The sequence below is a fragment of the Telmatherina bonti genome, assembly GCF_933228915.1.
Source record: "Telmatherina bonti genome assembly, chromosome: 20".
Classification (NCBI taxonomy): Eukaryota; Metazoa; Chordata; class Actinopteri; order Atheriniformes; family Telmatherinidae; genus Telmatherina; species Telmatherina bonti.
This window is the reverse complement of record NC_136618.1, coordinates 33593148-33610487: the sequence shown is the minus strand read 5'-3', so window position 1 is coordinate 33610487 and position 17340 is coordinate 33593148. Positions and strand designations below refer to the sequence as shown.

Below are 17340 nucleotides of genomic sequence, written 5' to 3'. Positions count from 1 at the left end.
TTCAATCTTCTCCATATAGTCCTCACTGTCTAAATCCCTTTATATTGTGAAGAGGAAGAACTCACTGCTCACCCTTCAGAGATCTTTTCAGATGAGTGTTATCCACAATATTCTGTTTTACATTTTAATAACATGTCAACTTTTCACCCTAAATAGGTGTATTATGACTCACTGATGGCATAAAACCGAAATGCAAAAAACATTTAATCTAAGTAAAAACAAACCAACTGACTGACTTTACCTTGGCAGTAACAACATCTCTCTCCTTCTCCAGGAACCAGATGGAAACCCTGCAGAGACAGAGGATATAGAACTCACAATGTTCAGTTAGTTCTCTGCAGGAACAAGATCTGTCACACTCTCTCTCTCACACACACACACACACACACACTCTGTTCTACCTGAGGGCATCCAGTAGCAGCGTGTGGACAGTAGGGGGCGCACTGCACCATCAGGCTGGGAAGACAGTGGCATAGCTGGCACTGCTCTGAGCGCCATCTGTCTCCCACTGCATGAGACTGACCCTGATACTCACACTCATCACAGGGTTTCGTCTGACACCTACACACACACACACACACACACACACACACACACACACACACACACACACACACACACACACACACACACACACACACACACACACACACACACACACACACACACACACCAGAAGGAAAAGCCATGCATGAGTGAAAACATGTAAATAGAAGCCATATGAGCAGTCTGAATGAAGTTGTCATCAGGACACGGTCCGGTGAAACCCTCTTCAGTGCAACATGAAAACCTGTCCTGGAAATGTAACGTAGGAACCCACGAGAGACATTTTGTGCTAAATGTCTCCTGCTAGATGGGAAAAGATGGACAAAGATCCGTTTTATTTTCAGGTTAAAATGAAAGATGGAGCCAGGAGAAGAACGGTGGTGCCGCTCCTCAGACTGACCCGTGGGGGTGTGGCAGGTGTGATGAGGTGGACCAGGGCTCGGTCCCACGAGGGTCCCACAAGAGCTACAAGTTTTTTAGTATGTCCCTGCTCCGACACACTCCAGTTAAATGGATCCAACGGCCTATGAGGGTATGCACAATGCATCATTTAACTGAGTCAGGTCTGTTGGAGACGGAGGAGCGCTGAGAACCTGCAGGACTGCAGCCCTCGTGGGACCGGGCTGCATCGTCCTGGAGAGGCTGGGCTGTAGACGAGGACAACTCACCGTCGGGCTTTACGGTAGATCCCTCTGCAGGATCTCCCGCCTCCATGCTTGGTGGGATTATTCGGGCTGCGGAAGGACCACTGAACACTCTGGACACCACAGGGTCCCAAACAGTCGCCCCACTCAGACCATGATGACCAGCCACAGTGCACTGCAGGGGTACGAGGAGTGTGAATGAGCGGAACTGGACTTGTGGGATGCTCAGTTCTTCGTCTCACCTGAGCAGTCCAGGTTGGGCTGACACCGCTGAGGTCTTCCTCTCTCACAAACACAAAGCTCACAGTTCCTTTTGATCTGCTGGCCTGGCCAGTAGCGCACACCCGCCACCTCACACACACACTCCTCAGGTAACACACACTGCTGTGTGTGGCTCATCACCTGGCCGTCTGGACACCAGCAACCTGATGGAGAAGTTCATGAGAGGAAAATCTCTGCATGAAATGTGAATGTAATGCTTTCAGAAAGACACAGACCAGAGAAGCAGGATGCAGGGGGATGGCAGGACGTCCCACTGCTGATGTGGGAGCAGGACAGCGGACACGGAGCACAGCTGTGTCGCACCAGGCCTGGGGGACAGCTGCTGTTAGTGCATCCATCAGTAGGACATGGTTCTGCAGGAGAAGCAAGGTTTACGGTTTAACCTTGTTAGGGCTTTTTGGCTGTGTGAGACCTGCACGGTGGTCTGCAGATGACCCTTACTGATTTCCATGGAGAGACGAGGCGGTCCGGGGAGCTGGGAACAGTCTCGGCCTCCGTAGCGAGGAGGGATGCAGCCTCTGTGTCTCACCTGCACTCCACCACAACCACTGGAGCAGTTGGACCAGGAAGCCCACGGCAGCCACTGGCCGTCCACTGAGCAGAGGGAGGACTGTCAGGGTTCATTTTTACTCAAATATCTATTTATCAGCTGAAACAGAGGCAGTTTCTGTGATGGGCCACGTGTGCAAGTGTTTGTATTTTATAGACTTTTGCAGGGTCAACTGTAAATGTCCCAGAGTTAGCCAAAGGGTTATTTTTAATCAGGAGATTTAAAAATATAAATAAAACAGAAAAATAAAAGATGGCAGATGTTTGAGCTTAGAGCATCACCAGGTCAGAGCTGCCAAACGTTCAGGAGATTTACAAGCTGCTCTGCAGCATGAAGGATCCAGTCTGAGCCGTCATAGCTGTTCACGCTCCACAAACCGTCCTGGTGTCATTTAGAGTGTCTTTAATGTTGATACCAAATATTAATGATCCATCCATCCATCCATCCATCCATCCATCCAACTTGCCGTTTCTAAAAGCTGATTTTATGTATTACAGAATAAAAGCTTTCCAAACCTGCCTGATATTAAATGTAAATGAAAGTAGTTAAAAGTAAAACCAGATCAAAGTTGCAGATGAGATCTGTCAGTCAGCATGTGATCATGTCACTCCTTGATGTTTAGCTGAGAAGTTAGCACATCCATGAGTGATCTGAAAAGCTCCACCCAGACTTTATTGTGTTTAATCTATTTCTGGGAAATGTCTGGGATACTCTGTGAATCTGTCTACCGGGACATGTGGTGTTGAAGCACTGCTGCATCTGTACGTCTTGGCCCCGACAGAGGCGCAGTGGGTCCCCTGGAGGGCAGGATCTTCCCCGGCTCATCCAGCCTGTCCCGCAGGAGGTGCTGCAGGGGGTCCAAGAGGTCCAGGAACTCCAGCTTCTACAACCCTGCTCATCAGTGGGGCCTTTCAGAGTGATTGAGGAGTCTGGACAGTCTGCTACGCCGTTACACACCTGGGAAAGAAAATGGGGTTGGATTTTACCATGAGCGATGTAAAATGTTTACTTCTTTGAATGATGGAACTAAATGTCCCGCCTCATCCAGGGGGATCAGCCTTTCCTGATCTTCCCCAGGTCTTCTCTCGGTGGGACAGAACAGCTCACCAGGAGGCATCCTGACCAGATGCCTGAGGAGCCACCTCATCTGGCTCCTCTGGATGTGGAGGAGCAGCAGCTCTACTCTCAGACTCTAGCATGACTGAGCTTCTCACCCTCTTTCTGAGAAAGTCCAGACGAGTGTGTCCTGCTGAGGAAACTCATTTCAGCCTTTTGTATTTAATCTCATCATTGTGGTCGGTATCCACAGCTCATGACCAGATTAAACGCAACGGAGAGCTTCACCTTTTGGCTCAGCTTCTCCTTCACCACGACAGATCCGCCTGTCAATCATCCGTTCCGTGTACAAAAGACCCATGAGATACTTCAGCTCCTCCACTTGGGGCAAGACCTCACTCTGGAGAGGACACACTTTTCCAGCTGAGGACCATGGTCACTGATATGGAGGTGTAGATTCTCATCCCAACTGGCTCACACTCGGCTGTGAATCCCTCCAGCAAGAGCTAGAAATCACGACCAGATGAAGCCAACTGAAGCACGTGAGGTCACCAAATCCTGAGGTCACTAAATTGGATCCGCTCAACACAGAACCAGTGACAAAGAGCAGCTTTGGAGGAGTCCAACCCTCACTGGAAAATTATCTGACTTATTGCTTATGATAAACCAAGCTCTGGCACTGGTTGTTCAGGGACTGGGCAGCTGGTACAAGGAGGTCCGGTACTCCATACGCTCTTAAATCGGACCACCTGTTCAATTGTTAAACTAATATGCCATACACATGGCAGAAACTTAGAGTATTTAGTCATTAAGACAATAGAAGATGGAGAAACGTTGCTGGTCTGATGAGTCTCTTCCACCACTTTGGTCCCCTTAGTACCAGCATGACCTGGTTTAACCTCCACAGCCTACCTGAGTCCTGCTGCTGACCATGTCCATCCCTTTCTGAGCACAGTGGAGCATCTTCTGATGGAAACTTCCAGCAGGATGATGCACCATGTCACAAAGCTCACATCATCTCCACCATGACGATGAGTTCACTGTCCTCCAACGGCTCCACAGTCACCAGATCTACATCCAGCAGAGCAGCTTTGGGATGTGGCGGAACGGGAGATTCTCATGGTGATGTGGTGGAACGGGAGATTCTCATGGTGATGAGGCGGAACGGGAGATTCTCATGGTGATGTGGTGGAACGGGAGATTCTCATGGTGATGAGGCGGAACGGGAGATTCTCATGGTGATGAGGCGGAACGGGAGATTCTCATGGTGATGAGGTGGAACGGGAGATTCTCATGGTGATGAGGCGGAACGGGAGATTCTCATGGTGATGAGGTGGAACGGGAGATTCTCATGGTGATGAGGTGGAACGGGAGATTCTCATGGTGATGAGGTGGAACAGGAGATTCTCATGGTGATGAGGCGGAACGGGAGATTCTCATGGTGATGAGGCGGAACGGGAGATTCTCATGGTGATGAGGTGGAACGGGAGATTCTCATGGTGATGAGGTGGAACGGGAGATTCTCATGGTGATGAGGTGGAACGGGAGATTCTCATGGTGATGTGGTGGAACGGGAGATTCTCATGGTGATGAGGTGGAACGGAGATTCTCATGGTGATGAGGCGGAACGGGAGATTCTCATGGTGATGAGGCGGAACGGGAGATTCTCATGGTGATGAGGTGGAACGGGAGATTCTCATGGTGATGAGGTGGAACGGGAGATTCTCATGGTGATGAGGTGGAACGGGAGATTCTCATGGTGATGAGGTGGAACGGGAGATTCTCATGGTGATGAGGCGGAACGGGAGATTCTCATGGTGATGAGGCGGAACGGGAGATTCTCATGGTGATGAGGTGGAACGGGAGATTCTCATGGTGATGTGGTGGAACGGGAGATTCTCATGGTGATGTGGTGGAACGGGAGATTCTCATGGTGATGTGGTGGAACGGGAGATTCTCATGGTGATGAGGTGGAACGGAGATTCTCATGGTGATGAGTTGGAACGGGAGATTCTCATGGTGAGGTGGAACGGGAGATTCTCATGGTGATGTGGTGGAACGGGAGATTCTCACGGTGATGAGGTGGAACGGGAGATTCTCACGGTGATGAGGTGGAACGGGAGATTCTCACGGTGATGAGGTGGAACGGGAGATTCTCAAGGTGATGAGGTGGAACGGGAGATTCTCACGGTGATGAGGTGGAACGGGAGATTCTCACGGTGATGAGGTGGAACGGGAGATTCTCATGGTGATGAGGTGGAACGGGAGATTCTCATGGTGATGAGGTGGAACGGGAGATTCTCATGGTGATGAGGTGGAACGGGAGATTCTCATCGTGATGAGGTGGAACGGGAGATTCTCATGGTGATGAGGTGGAACGGGAGATTCTCATGGTGATGAGGTGGAACGGGAGATTCTCATGGTGATGAGGTGGAACGGGAGATTCTCATGGTGATGTGGTGGAACGGGAGATTCTCATGGTGATGAGGTGGAACGGGAGATTCTCATGGTGATGAGGTGGAACGGGAGATTCTCATGGTGATGAGGTGGAACGGGAGATTCTCATGGTGATGAGGTGGAACGGGAGATTCTCATGGTGATGAGGTGGAACGGGAGATTCTCATGGTGATGAGGTGGAACGGGAGATTCTCATGGTGATGAGGTGGAACGGGAGATTCTCATGGTGATGAGGTGGAACGGGAGATTCTCATCATGATGAGGTGGAACGGGAGATTCTCATGGTGATGAGGTGGAACGGGAGATTCTCATGGTGATGAGGTGGAACGGGAGATTCTCATGGTGATGAGGTGGAACGGGAGATTCTCATGGTGATGAGGTGGAACGGGAGATTCTCATGGTGATGAGCAGCAACTGAACGATGCTTCATGTAAATATGTTGTTTAATGACATTAATGCCACTCTGGAGGAAGAAGGAGGTCAGACCCAGTCGTCACAAGCTTGACCTGATAAAGTTGCCGGTAATTATATTTCCTTTGCTATGTAACACCGATCATAAACCAAATGAAGGTTGTTATTTTTTTGGCAGTGGACAACAAATTGCAAAAAGACTCACTGCGTTGAAGGGAACACAGGTTCCATCCAAACACGTGAATTCAGAGCAGGTGGTCATGTTCCTGCTGCCTGGAGGTTCTGGTGAAACTGTTTTATCTGGATACAAAAAAAAATCAAAAATAGAAACACATAAAACGTTTTTCATTCAGTTTTTTGTCTCTTAATCTCATCTTAATGTGAAATACCACAAAACAGTCCACACTTCCCTTCTATCATTTTGTTTTTCTCCTCCTACTCAGTTCTCTTATTCCATTCATCCTCACCAGGAGAACTCACCACACAACAACTCATCATCACCCCGGGGACAGTCTGAGAAGCCGTTGCAGACCTGCGACATGTTCACACAGGTGTGGTTGTCACATGGGAAGCTGCCTGGGCAGGACGGGATCCGAGTGGAGCCTGCAGGAGACTATTCCCGTCAACATGGCCACCTGATGATGCAAACTGCAGGTTTCCTTCAGTGTTTAGGACTGTTTTTATTGTTGACATACCACAGTTGCCAACGCTCTCATCTGAAGCATCCCTGCAGTGTGGGGTCCCGTCACAGAGCTGCTGGTAGTCCACACACTGGTTCCCACTCAGGCAGGGTACCTGGCCAGGACCACAGGGAGCAGCACACTGCAGCTCATCACTGCCGTCCAAGCAGTCGGTTTCCCCGTCGCAGCGCCATCCCTGAGGCACACACTGAGCTCCGGAGGTACAGCTGAACTCATAGGACCTGCATGCTGGTGAAGAACCGTAGGTGAGTTCATTAAAAAACAAGGCTGGGAATATTTCAGCTCATCAGACTGATGAAACCTTCAACAGCTTCAAAACTGCAGGTCTGAAAGAGTGTGAATGTGATTAAAAGTTACTCCATCACCAGTAGTCGGAGTAACAGGTGGTGGTGTGATGCTGCTGTAGCAGCCGGTTCTGTTCTCATCCTCTCCACCCGGGCAGTCAGCTGTTCCATCACACAGCCGGGTCACGGCGATACACGAGCCGTCGCTGCAGGAAAACTGGTCGGGACCACAGGTCACTAAGAGAGGATTGCATCAGCGCCAGATGCTAAGCAGGCGAATATTCTGGGAAAACCAAGACCACCGTGATGGAAGACATGTTGATGATCTGTTTGCACCTTTTCTTGGACAGAAAGCTTCATCTGTTCCGGATGGACAGTCTCTGTGTCCATCACACACTCTGTCTGCGGCCACACACTGATCCCCAGGGCACTGAAACTCTCCTGGCGCACACACACACCTGCACAGCAGCCAAAGCATTAGACAGAACATTGTACAATATCACACGGAGAAATCCAGACTACAAACACAATATCGTACTACTGATGATAATCCCAAGAGTTTAAATGGAAGACATTCCTCCTCCCATCCGAAAGATGACGGGTTGGTCTTCAGGATCGCTCACCAGCTGGACCAACATGTGATGTGTTGGTCGCAGGACTCGTTGGGTTAATGGTTTCTAAGCTGCTTGTGAAGGTTGATCAAGGCTGCATGCTAGATGTTGGATGAAATGTGAGGAAACTTCTTCTGTTTCCATTCTGTCTAACCATCTCTCTTCCCTGTCAAAAATGTGCACATTATTGTGCTTAGCAGTGTGTCCCGATGAGCCCAACCTCCAGCCACGCATTCTTCTTCTGGTTAAACAAATAATAAACGATGAAGTGTCTGAACTTAGAAGGATCGTCTCCAAACCCAACATTGCTGTCATTTCAAACTCAGCAACAAATGGAGGCGGAAACTGGTTCAACTCATAGATAAAAAACCCAAATTCAGGATGAGTGGAATTGCCTGTGGAGTCCAGTACAGGAGACCTCCACGTATGCAGAACACAGAAGCCGCTCTTCAGCTCGAGACTTCAGCAGTTCACCTGTAGGCACCTGGGCTGAGCTGCTCTGCCTCTCTGCTGAGCCTGGTTACAGCTGCGGCCAATTGGTGATCAGGACCAGTGACACTATAAAAGACAGTCCTGCTTACCTGGAAGGGCTGACCTGAGAGCAAGCAGGGTGGTAATGTATAAAGTTTTATTGGTCATTGTAATATTGACATCTACTTTGGGTCCTTGATAAGACCATTAAACAAGAGCCACTCACCCTGGCTGCTCTTGGGGAGGTTCTCTTTGTTGTACATTTGTTTTAGTGATTTTCACATTTTAACTGCTTTTATCTGTTCCCTTTTAGTGGTCTCCTGTCGTACAGAGTTGCTCCACCTGCCTGGTGGTCGGGTATAATTTTAGATTGGATTATATTTTAATGGTTTTATTGCATGTGGTTTTAGTTTCACTTTCTTTGTTATTAGGGTTGTTTGTGTTTTTACCAGTCTGGGATTAAAGCCCAGAACCACTGCAGGTGGCAGCTATGGACTACAGTTTGTAATACACAGGAGACAAACCTTTTTAATCTATTTATCCTGTCTTGCTTGGCCTGCTGAGGTGCTCTGACCAGGGGTGTCCTTATAGGGGAAGCTTAAGGGGGACACAGCCCCTCTTCCCCTTTTTGTATGTGCTACACACCTACATCTCAAGTCCAAGAGTCTTAAGGACATTAATTGGCACATTTTGGACAGAGAAGACAGATGGCATGAAAGAAGCGGTCAACGTTAAGAGAGCAGTGGTCCTCCGGCTCCCTCTGCTAAACACACTCAGTACAGCCTCAACCCTCCTTCCCAGGCCGGTTAGAAACCATTCACACCTCTGGTCCTGTGACCAGCACACCACATGTTGGTGTGGCAGGTAAGAAATGGTCTTAATGACACTGGAAAAGCTGGAACTGGGAGAAATCTTTTGGATGGAAAAAAAAAAAAGTTTAAGAGTCAAAGTTCAGCTGTCTTTGATTCAAGCTTTCAGGCTAGCATCACCGGGATTATTAAACCCCAAGTCTGAAAGCAGACGAGTCAGTGTGAATTCCAGTAGGTCTGAGCTGAAAACACACCCTCTCTCATCACTGAGGTCTCCACAGTCGTCATGGCCATCGCAGCGGTGAAGGTACAGAATACAGCGCCCTCCTGGACACAGGAACTCCCCTTCGTCACAAACCACACCACAGTCTGGGGCAACACAAGTAGAGATGAGCCCCATGTGAGGCGTGCAGAGATGACAACATCAGCACAAAAAACACAGAAAAGGGCACCTGACAGCGAGAAACTGTCCGAATCATGAGTTTCCTACAGAGTCTCTTTTTATCAGCTGACATGGTGTGATAAAGTGGGTAAGGTGCCACCACTTGTCACTGTTAACACACAGCTAACCATTTTGTATTTGAGGTACTGATATTCTTCTTTATCCTCTCAGTGGTCAGCAGACACCAACTATTCTGGGTTTGTTTTGTGTTTGAGCAAAGTTAAAATAAATAAACCAATAGAAATAATTTGGTTTAATATTCTCTTTGCTGTGTTAATGAAATGTTAGTATTCTTGATTTACTCATCATACTTATGTTCTAGGACCAAAAGGAGGAAGAGCTGCTCATGTCCTGCATTTAGAGGATTTTACCCAACTGGTGATGTCACTGGATGGTACCAAGTAAGGGAAGGGGGGGGTGTTGTGTTATGTAACAGGAAATGGTTTGTCTTTTATAGGATATGTATTGTACCAGATGTTTGGGGATGGGGAAACAGTTTGGAGAGTTATCTCTGGCAGCGGGGAAAGAATGACTAAGACATTATTTAGCGCGTGTACCTGAAAGGTGGAAGATGCTGGGGGCGGCCATGTTTGTCTGCGAGAGCCGTTGTTGATGTAGCAGGGTGCATGTTAGATTACTTTAGGCTTATTCGATTTCACTTATGTTTAGTGGGTACAATGTAATGTGCGTGTGATCATTTTCCATTGTGGGTTTCTATGTATTTTAAGACAACATGCAGCATTGCACAAAGTCAACTTGTTGGACGTCTGCTGACTGCCATCTGTTAGCCACTCTGGCCACGCAACCTACAACACATGGCCTCTTTTTGCAAGTCACCTTGTTCATCAGACCCATCAGCGAAGCCACAGTCCAGCCGTCCATCACACACTCGGCTGGCTGGGAGGCACTTTCCATTTGCACACTGAAACTCTCCAGGTGGGCACAGGGGCACAGGAGTGGGTGGTCCACAGAACTCCTCGTCTGATTGGTCAGCACAGTCTTGGTGGCCGTCACAACGCAGAACCAGGTTCAGACATGGTCCACTGCAGGGTTGGGGTCAACACTCAATTCACTTTAAGGACTGAAACTCAGCAGAAAGACTGACCAGCGTTATGCTAGCAGGAGCTAGCACATCTAGAATACCAGCCACTTCACGCACTATAAGACGTCCCCATGACGACTGTGTAAAACGATCCTTTTAGAGAGCAGGAAGTGTGTAAAATCTGAATTAGCTGGTAAAAGTTACAACTGACAACATGGGTGAAGCTTAGCATCACTATGAACCTAATTCCAAAAATGTTTAAAGTGTCAAAATTAAAATGCAATGGTTTCCACATCAACCCATATTTTATTTCCAGTAAAAAGGTGAGACATTTGATCATGTGATAGAAAACATTAGCTGATTGTGAATCTGATACAGCAACACATCTGTAGAAAGTTGAAAAAGTAATAAACTGGAGGAGCATTTAACGACTAATCAGGTTAATTATCAGCAGGTCAGTAACATGACTGGGTAGAAAAGGAGCATTTCAGAGAGGCAGAGTTCTCTGATGGACAGAACCTCACCAATCTGAGACAAAATGGCTCCAAACATTGTGGAACTATTTCAGAAGAATGTTCCTCAATGTGAAATTATGAAGACTGAGGATGCCACCATCTAGTGTAAGTTTCAGAGAGTCAAGAGGAATCTCTGTATGCTGGGACAAGGCTGGATGCTGGTGATGTTCTGCATTAACAGCAGGCATGATTCTCTACTGGAAACCAGTGCATGGACTCAGGAAGCTTCCAGAAACCAGTGTGAACCCAGTTCAGGCTGAAATCCACACCTGCAGGTTAAAGCTCCATCATATGTGAAGAGGATCCAGAAACACGGCGTCTTCTCTGGACCAAAGCTCATTTAAAATGTTCTGAGTGGAAACCTGTTCTGGTGATGTGGAGGGTTTAGAGTAACTTCTGCAGACAACGTCTCTTTCAGGGAAGACCTTGCAGATTTCACCATGCTGAACCACATCCTGCATCATCACAGCAGCATGGCTTCATGTTGTAGCCTCAATATGACTTTATCTGAACTACCTTATCGCATATGGAGATGGAGCTGTGGATACTCCTGCTTCTTTTTAGTGGCAGAACACATCTAATACCAGACTAGTGCTGCAGTCAGAAACAGCTGAGCACAGAGAGCTCGATAAGATCTACCACACTTCACAGGGTAAGAGTCCAGCTGCTGAACTGGCCAGAACTGGATTATAAAGTATGGATCTGGACTGCAGATCACCTGTATTACCCTTTCAGATGATGATGTGGCGCCCTGGGATGGACTGGCGAGCGGTCCAGGGTGTACCTGCCTTTCGCTCAGAGACAGGCATAGCTTCAGCACCCCGCGACCCTTCATCGGACTAAGCGGTTAGGATAATGAATGTTGTTGTGGTCGAGCGGTCAAGGCGATGGACTAGAAATTAAAGTCTCCCTGCACAGGTTTGACTCCTGCGGACAATGTGGGCCCTTATTTCCCAACGTGTCTGGCGACAAACCGAGAGGACCAGTTGTGAGAAACTTCTGAAACTTTTGTCTTTGGCATTGTCTCTAAAACCACAGATAAATCTTGCAGATCAGCAAACCTTGGAACAGGAGTACATGACTTTAAATAAGTACATTACAGAAGCTCCTTCCTGTTGAAATGGAAAACTTTGAGTTTATTCTACAGTTCAGCTTGAAATCCATGCCATACAGTTGTTTTCACGGGAACTGAAGTCGACACTGAGCAGCATTTTGGTGGTGATGGTGACCACAGCTGTCTTCTGAACAGTTGACCTGCGTTAGATTCCTAGCCATCACATTGCTGCAGCGCTTTCCCATTATGCGACTATTCCACTCTGATCTCACTTTATGCTTAATCTTCTGCTCTCCACAAGCCTTCCCGATCAGCAGAAGACTGACGCAAACCTTTTTCTGTATCCAACACTCACCTTAATGCCACAGCGGCAGAATGCCACATTTACATTTAGGGGTCAATCATGTTGAGTAATCTTTGCAGCAAATACACTTTGTAAGATCCCACTGGGAGTTTAAGCCAGAGGAAGCGTACAATTCAGCAAGCTGTTACACACTGAATGTGCAGTAAACGATTTATAGAGCATTCGAGTTTTCTCAAACCACGCCTGCATCCTGCATGGTGTCTGAGAGGCCGGTCAGCCGGGAGCCATCACACAGGCTGCTGAAAGTGGTTGCCTTTCCAGGGTGAATCTGTGCCAGGAACTGGACCACATTCACCAAAACATTTGCTTTTATCAACTGAGCACAGATTGCACTTCTGCCCCGGTCCAATCCGAGGCATTTGTCTCCGCTTGATCTTACAACAAGCAAAGCTGCTCACTAACCAGCGCGTTCCACCTATGCCCAAGTGATACGGATCAGTGTCAAGGCCTGATGTATCAGGTTTGAGTGGTAGAGTGACAATGTTTACGTATGGGATGATAAAGTGTGTGGATCTAGACTGCTGACAGACACACCAGTAACCTTCAGATGTTGTTGACTTAATAGTCAAGACGATAGAAATCCATTGGTGTCTCCCTGCACGGGTTTGAACCCTTCTGACAATGTGTCATTTCTCCAAAGTGCGGCGCACAAGGTGCTTTTGAAAACACCTTTATAGCTCCTTCCAGATTCACGGACAACAACAGTTGCATCCTTTTACTTCCTTGGCATTTTCAAGAAAGCCACAAGTGAATATTGCAAACTGCTAAAACCTTCTAGCTTAGAAAAGGTCCACATACCAGCTGATGAGCAGCTGAAAAAGATCATCTGGTGAACAGCTCCAGGTTCTTACCTACCCTTCAAATCCCCTCAAAACCCGTTTGTCATTCAGGACTGCTGCTTCTTTACTTTGTCTGGTTTTGGAAAATGAACAAAGACAGGCTGTGACACCTGATGTCTTATTGTTCGTCCCAGGATGTGTTGATCTTATATGTACAGCTGGTAAAAACCAGACTTTCCTTTCCCCCCCCCCCCCCCCGACACGTAAAACCTTATCATTTGAAGAGAGGTTTTAATTTTTAATAAGCGCGTTACCAAAGCTCATTCAGCACTAGTCATTTTACTTTTCCAGTCTTTCGTTGTTCATGTTCAAACTTTTTACAGATGTGTTGCTGCATCACATTCAGTCTGCATTTCCATGAAATCTTTCAGTTTTAACATCTATTGTTCTACTAGGAGTAAAATATGAGCTTATGAGCATTATAGATCATTTTTCTGTTTTTATTTACAGGCACTAAGGGCATTAGTGTTGTAGTTGTAACCAGAAGATTTGTCACAAAGTACATAATAATGTCCAAGTTCCTGAGATGAAGGAGGAAAGAACTCCTTTCAGTTTGGGATTAAAAATCACTTAGATTTATCTGAATGAATAGCACACATTTAAAGAAAACTATGTCTCAGTATATTCAGAAGTCTGAGTTCATGCAGATCACCTCGGTGTGCTGGTGCAGCGGAACTGGTCTGGGGAGCAGCTGGATGGGCAGAACTCGTCTGATCCATCGCCACAGTCATCCTCGTTGTCACACATCCACAGAGAGGGGATGCAGCGCCCTCCTGCACAGGTAAACTCTGACTCCAGACAGGGAGGTGGGGGAGGAGGGCAAGCTACACCCTCACATTGCCACATACCGTCCTCACATGAACTGGAAACAAACAGGAAGTCAACACACTTCTATTTCATGGTCAGATCTATGATGATAATAAAAAAATCTTTCCTGAAGTGAGATTTTCTGACTAGATTCCTTCAGACCAACAGACCAGTTCTGGCAGTGCTGAGTGATGGTAGTTCCCGGTGGAAACATGGACCCCTCCCATTCACATGGACACTGCGTGGGCACGATGCAGCCGTCACCTGTTCAACAGAAAAACAAAGCAAACCAACAGTTTGCAGCCGCTTTACAAAGCAAAGTTTGCACAGTTCTCTGTTCAAAGCCAAGCTGTATAAACTCCTCCAAACATACAGATGTTTTCATCTGGGAGTGGATCCAGTGGTCTCAGGTGGAGCGATGAGCATAACTTTGTGGACATGTGTCCCTCCCGCCTGATGATTACTGGGTAGACTCCAGCTTCCCCACCACCCTGACTGGATTCAGCAGTTTAATCTTATGTTCATGTAACCCCCCTGAAAATGGGTTAAATACCAGTCTATATTCATGTCTGTTCATTATTTACTTCTGTTTTACAATTATGTGCACTGTTGGTTTTATTTTGAAAAATCTGAACTTTATTTTGGTAAAACCGGGAAGTAGTATACTGAAATAATTCTAGTGAGCTCAACATCAAAAAGTTTCGAACTGAACGCTGAACGTGTTTCTCCATGTGTTGGAAGTAAGAAAAGAGGTTGAAGAGCCCCTGAAGAAACATTTAAGTGACCAAGCGTGTCCTGTTGAAACTTTCTCTTGTGAAAAGTGATGCTTCCGCCTTGTAGCCAAAAAGATTGACCAGAGACCCAAAGATGGCAAGCCTTCCAGCTGAATTTTGAACTCTACCACACTGTCATGCCAACTCTGTGGTAGGATTGTGTCAGTCCCACGGGTCGACACCAACGAACTTGGCACTTCCCTAGACTTTTTGATGTGAACTTTGGATGGATCCACATTGAACATCCTTCAAGGACTATTTTATTTTCGTTTAGTTTAAAGGGCCCTGTTGTGTAATATTGTTAAAATAATTGTCAACTAAAAAGTTATTACTTGAATACCTGACTCCATTGGTCATTACTTACCTCTGAGCTCCTAAGAACCGAGGTAGAAGTGTACGTACTCCGAAGTGGGCTACATTAAGTTTAGCCAAAATCACCTTATTGAGAATCCCCTAACAGAATATTTTGCATTTTAAACTTCTGCTTGTCTGTTGTCTATTGTAAGTGCAACAAAACATCTGTCTTCCAGGGACATATGTGGACCATGTTTATTCTATCGTCGTCTAGCAGACACTATGATGTCCTCGTATGTTCTCACTAATGTTCAAATCAAATCTACGTCCTTCCCTTCCTCTAAGACTCACCATATCGGACAGTCCCAGCGGGACAGAAGCAGCCTTCCACACAGGAGATCACGCCACACTGAGAATACGGACTCTGCTGAACGCCGGGACATGACGGAGTGCAAGCTGGACCACAGGGGTCATAAACCAGCCCTTTCTCGCACTGCAGAGCTGCAGAGAAACAAGCAAATCTTACAGTTGGAATACTGCTGTGTTGAGGGCAGAATCTCTGAGAGTCTGACATACGGCAGAGCTCCTGGGACCTCCAGCGGATGTAAACCCCTCGCCGATTGCACTCTTCAGCGTAGGAAGCAATAGCCGTGCAGAGACACTCACAGTCCCCACCTGAGTCACAACTCGAACCCACACAGGAGACAAAGAGAACAACTAAGTTTTTATCCTTTCATGGGATGGCGTTGTAGTGCCTGCTCTGGTGTGTGACTGTGGTGGGCGTGCCTGGTTCCCTGGCAATCGGATCGTCACCTGAGCCTTATCAGGTAATCAGCAGCAGAATCACAAAAGACCAGGTCAGCCTACCAGCCATCGCCAGATTGTTGTCTCAGTTTTTGTCTGTTTCTAATCAGAGCATCCTGTCCACCTGTCTGCCTGTCAGCTTGCCAACCTGCCACACTTACCTGGGAAACCATTAAACACTTATCAATCAACACTTCACTTGAATCTGGAACAGTGTCTGCGTTTGGATCCTGGATATCACTCCAAACTTACACCAGATGGTTTTGGCTGAACATTAAAACACGATGTGTGGCAGAGTCCACGATGAGCTGAGGACGGACTTGGACAGTTTGAGTTTTTAGACAGAAGGTGGGTATCAAACAGGAGATTCTATTTTTATCCAAAACAAGCACACATGCAGCAATACACCAGTCAATATGATGTTGTGGTACCTGCTGTGTATAAGTACTGTCACTCACCCACAAGCGTCAAAGACACACCAGTCATAATACTGCTGGAAGGGGACTTCAGGGTGGCACAGCGAGAAGAGTTCCTGCATCAGCACCGCACACCGTTTCCTGGCCCACGTCACTCTGTGGGGGTTCAGCTGGGAAACGGTATTTCATATCTCACTTTGCTCATCAGAAACGGTGTTTCTGAGTGTGTTTGTGTTTGTGATGAACTAACAGCACAGGGATCTCTGAGGTCCTGATTCGCCACGTCTGGACAGGAAGGGCTGACCTTCCACGAATTCCCAAACAGCTCCGCTGTGGCCTCCACAATTCCCTGCCGTGTTGTGAAGTCATTCTCTGCATCCCCGTCAAAGTTACCACACAGACCCCCAACCCGACCCCGCAGGTGGGTCGCCAAACGCACATACACACGCATACCTGGGAAGACAGGACCAGGAGGAAGCGTTTGCGTGTTAAATAGCTTGTAAATATAGGTTTCCATCAGCTGGAAGGGTTAGGGTTAGCTAGATTATCCTACCTCCATCCCACAACAAAGTGATTCCCAGTCGGGAAGAGAGCGAGACGAACAAGCCGACTCTTTCCAAAGTGAGACCGCTGCCGCTGTAGGACTTTGGAAGTGTAACTGGCATCCCATTTACTGTCACGGCTTTCCCTGAAAGTCAAAGAAAACACTCCGTACCTCATAAAATACGGTATTCTGCTGTAATATGTGCATAATTTCTTTAGGTTATTTATCCATTAGGGTCAATGCAAAGAAACAGAAAACAAATAGTTACCTCTGCCAAGGATGTTATGTTTGTCTGTCTGTCTGTCTGCATGTCTGTCTGCATGTCTGTCTGTCTGTCTGCATGTCTGTCTGCATGTCTGCATGTCTGTCTGTCTGTCTGTTTGTCTGCCTGTCTGTCTGTCTGTCTGCATGTCTGTCTGCATGTCTGTCTGTCTGTCTGCATGTCTGTCTGTCTGTCTGTCTGTTTGTCTGCCTGTCTGTCTGCATGTCTGTCTGCATGTCTGCAAGTCTGTCTGCATGTCTGTCTGCATGTCTGTCTGCATGTCTGTCTGCATGTCTGCAAGTCTGTCTGCATGTCTGTCTGCATGTCTGTCTGTCTGTCTGTCTGTCTGCATGTCTGTCTGC

General features: G+C 47.3%; 1 protein-coding gene across 1 annotated transcript in view; it reads right to left on the bottom strand.

Annotated features, from left to right (window-relative positions):
• sspo (SCO-spondin) overlaps positions 1-17340 on the bottom strand; it is a gene marked incomplete at both ends in the record, with an annotated part of 143033 nt that overhangs the window by 92447 nt on the left and 33246 nt on the right. Inside the window, 21 exons of the mRNA XM_079260014.1 lie at positions 242-290; positions 402-561; positions 1215-1365; positions 1433-1615; positions 1688-1825; positions 1914-2066; positions 2751-2979; positions 6152-6246; positions 6427-6549; positions 6642-6875; positions 7013-7168; positions 7268-7389; positions 9077-9191; positions 10102-10307; positions 13731-13940; positions 14056-14149; positions 15304-15453; positions 15529-15638; positions 16215-16342; positions 16423-16625; positions 16726-16860. Coding sequence (XP_079116140.1) covers positions 242-290; positions 402-561; positions 1215-1365; positions 1433-1615; positions 1688-1825; positions 1914-2066; positions 2751-2979; positions 6152-6246; positions 6427-6549; positions 6642-6875; positions 7013-7168; positions 7268-7389; positions 9077-9191; positions 10102-10307; positions 13731-13940; positions 14056-14149; positions 15304-15453; positions 15529-15638; positions 16215-16342; positions 16423-16625; positions 16726-16860 — 3144 coding nt within the window. The remainder of the gene's footprint in view (positions 1-241; positions 291-401; positions 562-1214; positions 1366-1432; positions 1616-1687; positions 1826-1913; positions 2067-2750; positions 2980-6151; positions 6247-6426; positions 6550-6641; positions 6876-7012; positions 7169-7267; positions 7390-9076; positions 9192-10101; positions 10308-13730; positions 13941-14055; positions 14150-15303; positions 15454-15528; positions 15639-16214; positions 16343-16422; positions 16626-16725; positions 16861-17340) is intronic.